This window comes from Helianthus annuus, chromosome 10 (genome assembly GCF_002127325.2).
Source record: "Helianthus annuus cultivar XRQ/B chromosome 10, HanXRQr2.0-SUNRISE, whole genome shotgun sequence".
In the NCBI taxonomy this organism is placed as follows: domain Eukaryota; kingdom Viridiplantae; phylum Streptophyta; class Magnoliopsida; order Asterales; family Asteraceae; genus Helianthus; species Helianthus annuus.
The window spans coordinates 2127166-2129093 of record NC_035442.2 but is presented as its reverse complement, the minus strand read 5'-3'; the positions used below and the strand labels follow the sequence as shown (position 1 = coordinate 2129093).

General features: G+C 39.4%; 1 protein-coding gene across 1 annotated transcript; it reads right to left on the bottom strand.

Moving 5' to 3' along the window:
* Nucleotides 1-474: 474 nt before the first annotated feature.
* LOC110883785 (zinc-finger homeodomain protein 1) lies at nucleotides 475-1575 on the bottom strand. The gene has a single exon (XM_022131433.2). It carries the CDS (start codon nucleotides 1282-1284, stop codon nucleotides 601-603), a length of 684 nt encoding a protein of 227 aa, XP_021987125.1. The 5' UTR covers nucleotides 1285-1575; the 3' UTR covers nucleotides 475-600.
* Nucleotides 1576-1928: the final 353 nt, after the last annotated feature.

Below are 1928 nucleotides of genomic sequence, written 5' to 3'. Positions count from 1 at the left end.
GAAACTTTTAGCCATTTACTTAAAGAAAAATAAAATACTTTCATGATAATACGGAAGTGCAAGTCTGTAACCAAGTATTTACACCAGTACAATTAATCATAAATAAGTATTCTTCTGGTAGTGCATTAACTCAAGAGTGAGATAGATGCTGAACCCCATGCACTGATGCACATACCATCATCATTATCATCATCATCATCTACTTGTTGTTTATCTAGATTAGCACACAGTTGACATTAATGTGATAGATCTAAAGATGTGAAGGAAATTAAGGAGAAGATGACAGAAGGTACCCTTGCATGTCCAACACGTCTTCCTCACTCTTCTACTACTTTCGTCATCACACACACTCTCTCTTTCTCTGCATTACATTCCTTAGTTTGTTTCTTAATCATTTCTCTAATAACCTACTTTGTGTTTAAACCCATGAATGAATTTGTTCAAATAAATGTAACAAGATAGAAGAACAACATACAAGTCCAAGAAAAAAGATAGATAATCACATGTTAATAATTTGTCCAAACCAACATACCATTAATTAACTTGAGATCACACATATTAAAATTCCAACTTTTCAACATCAACCAGTGTATTGAAAAATTAGGGTTTCTTACCAATTGTGTGCTTGTTATTATGCATCCAAACCTTAAGAACATGTCTTTTAACACCAGTTTCCGCACAAAACTGTTGTACGACAGCCTCATCATGTTTCTGAATCCGCCACCCTAATCTCTCCGAAAACGCCAGCATCTGATCTTTCTGTTCTTGTGTAAATTTCGTTCGAAACCGCTTTTTCGAACTGCTACCTCCACCTCCACCCCCACCACCACCGCCGCTAGAGCTAGGGTTTGAGATCTCATCCAGATCTTCTCTAGATGTAGACGGCAGAGCTAGCGGCCGCTGATGGTGAAAGTACGGAGACGGAGCTATGTTTAAGTATCCGGGCGGTCGGTCGTGGTGGTGGTAGTAAGGGGGTGGGTGGATATACTGGTGTTGTACCGCTTGTTGGTGCGGTTGGTGACATTGTTGTTGTTGTTGGATGTTTGTTTCTTTACGGTGAAAGTTGCGGTGACAACTACATGCGGCGCACTTTAGTGCGTCTAAAGTACCATCTTCACCGGCTGCCATAAACTCTCCACATCCGTCTAGTGCGTGTCCGCCAACGCTTAACGCGTGGTTCTTCAAACACTCTCTATACCTATATCCACCGATTTTTCTCCCCGAGTTCCCGATCGCTTGAGCTCCAACTTCCTCTTGCTCCTCTTCGTGTTCGTCAAACTCCATTATAATTTCTTTGATCACTTACGATATAAAATATACATCAACAGACTCCCCCTTGACAATTGTTGTTTAGAGACTCCCCTTTTAACAATTTGTACTAAGATGAATTAGAGTGAAATAGGGTGGGTGTGGTGAGGTTTATGATTAGGGGTGATGAGGATAAGTGGAAGGAAGAGGGTGTGGACATGAATTAACCCTTGCCTGCAAAAAATAAAGCAAAAATGTGTGTTTTTAGTGTGTGTGAGAGAGATGGATAGAGAGAGAGAGAGAGAGAGAGAGAGAGAGAATTGTCTTGTTATGAGCAAAAATATTTCAGGTGTGTTCCGGTTAATGGAGGAAAATGATGACCGGTAATAGCCGGTAATAATCTGCTCCCTAATGCTACGGCATCATTAAAGTTGCCTTTACATAATGATTAATCAAGGTTAAGGGTCTGATTTGATAAAATACAAAAGTTTGTATCCTGTCAACCCTAATTTGATTATGATAAATTGTCTTAAGAGTTAAGATGATGAGGTATGATGGTCTCACTAAAATGATTTAGGGTGAGTTACTTTTAACACTTTTGAGTTACTTTTTAAATCTCAAATTCATTGTCTTCACTCTTCAAAACTAACCTTGTAGACGTGGAGGGCTAATTTGCCTCA

Bases quoted from the DNA above. Each gene is read 5' to 3' on its own strand.
- LOC110883785 (XM_022131433.2), bottom strand. From the start codon at position 1,284: ATGGAGTTTGACGAACACGAAGAGGAGCAAGAGGAAGTTGGAGCTCAA.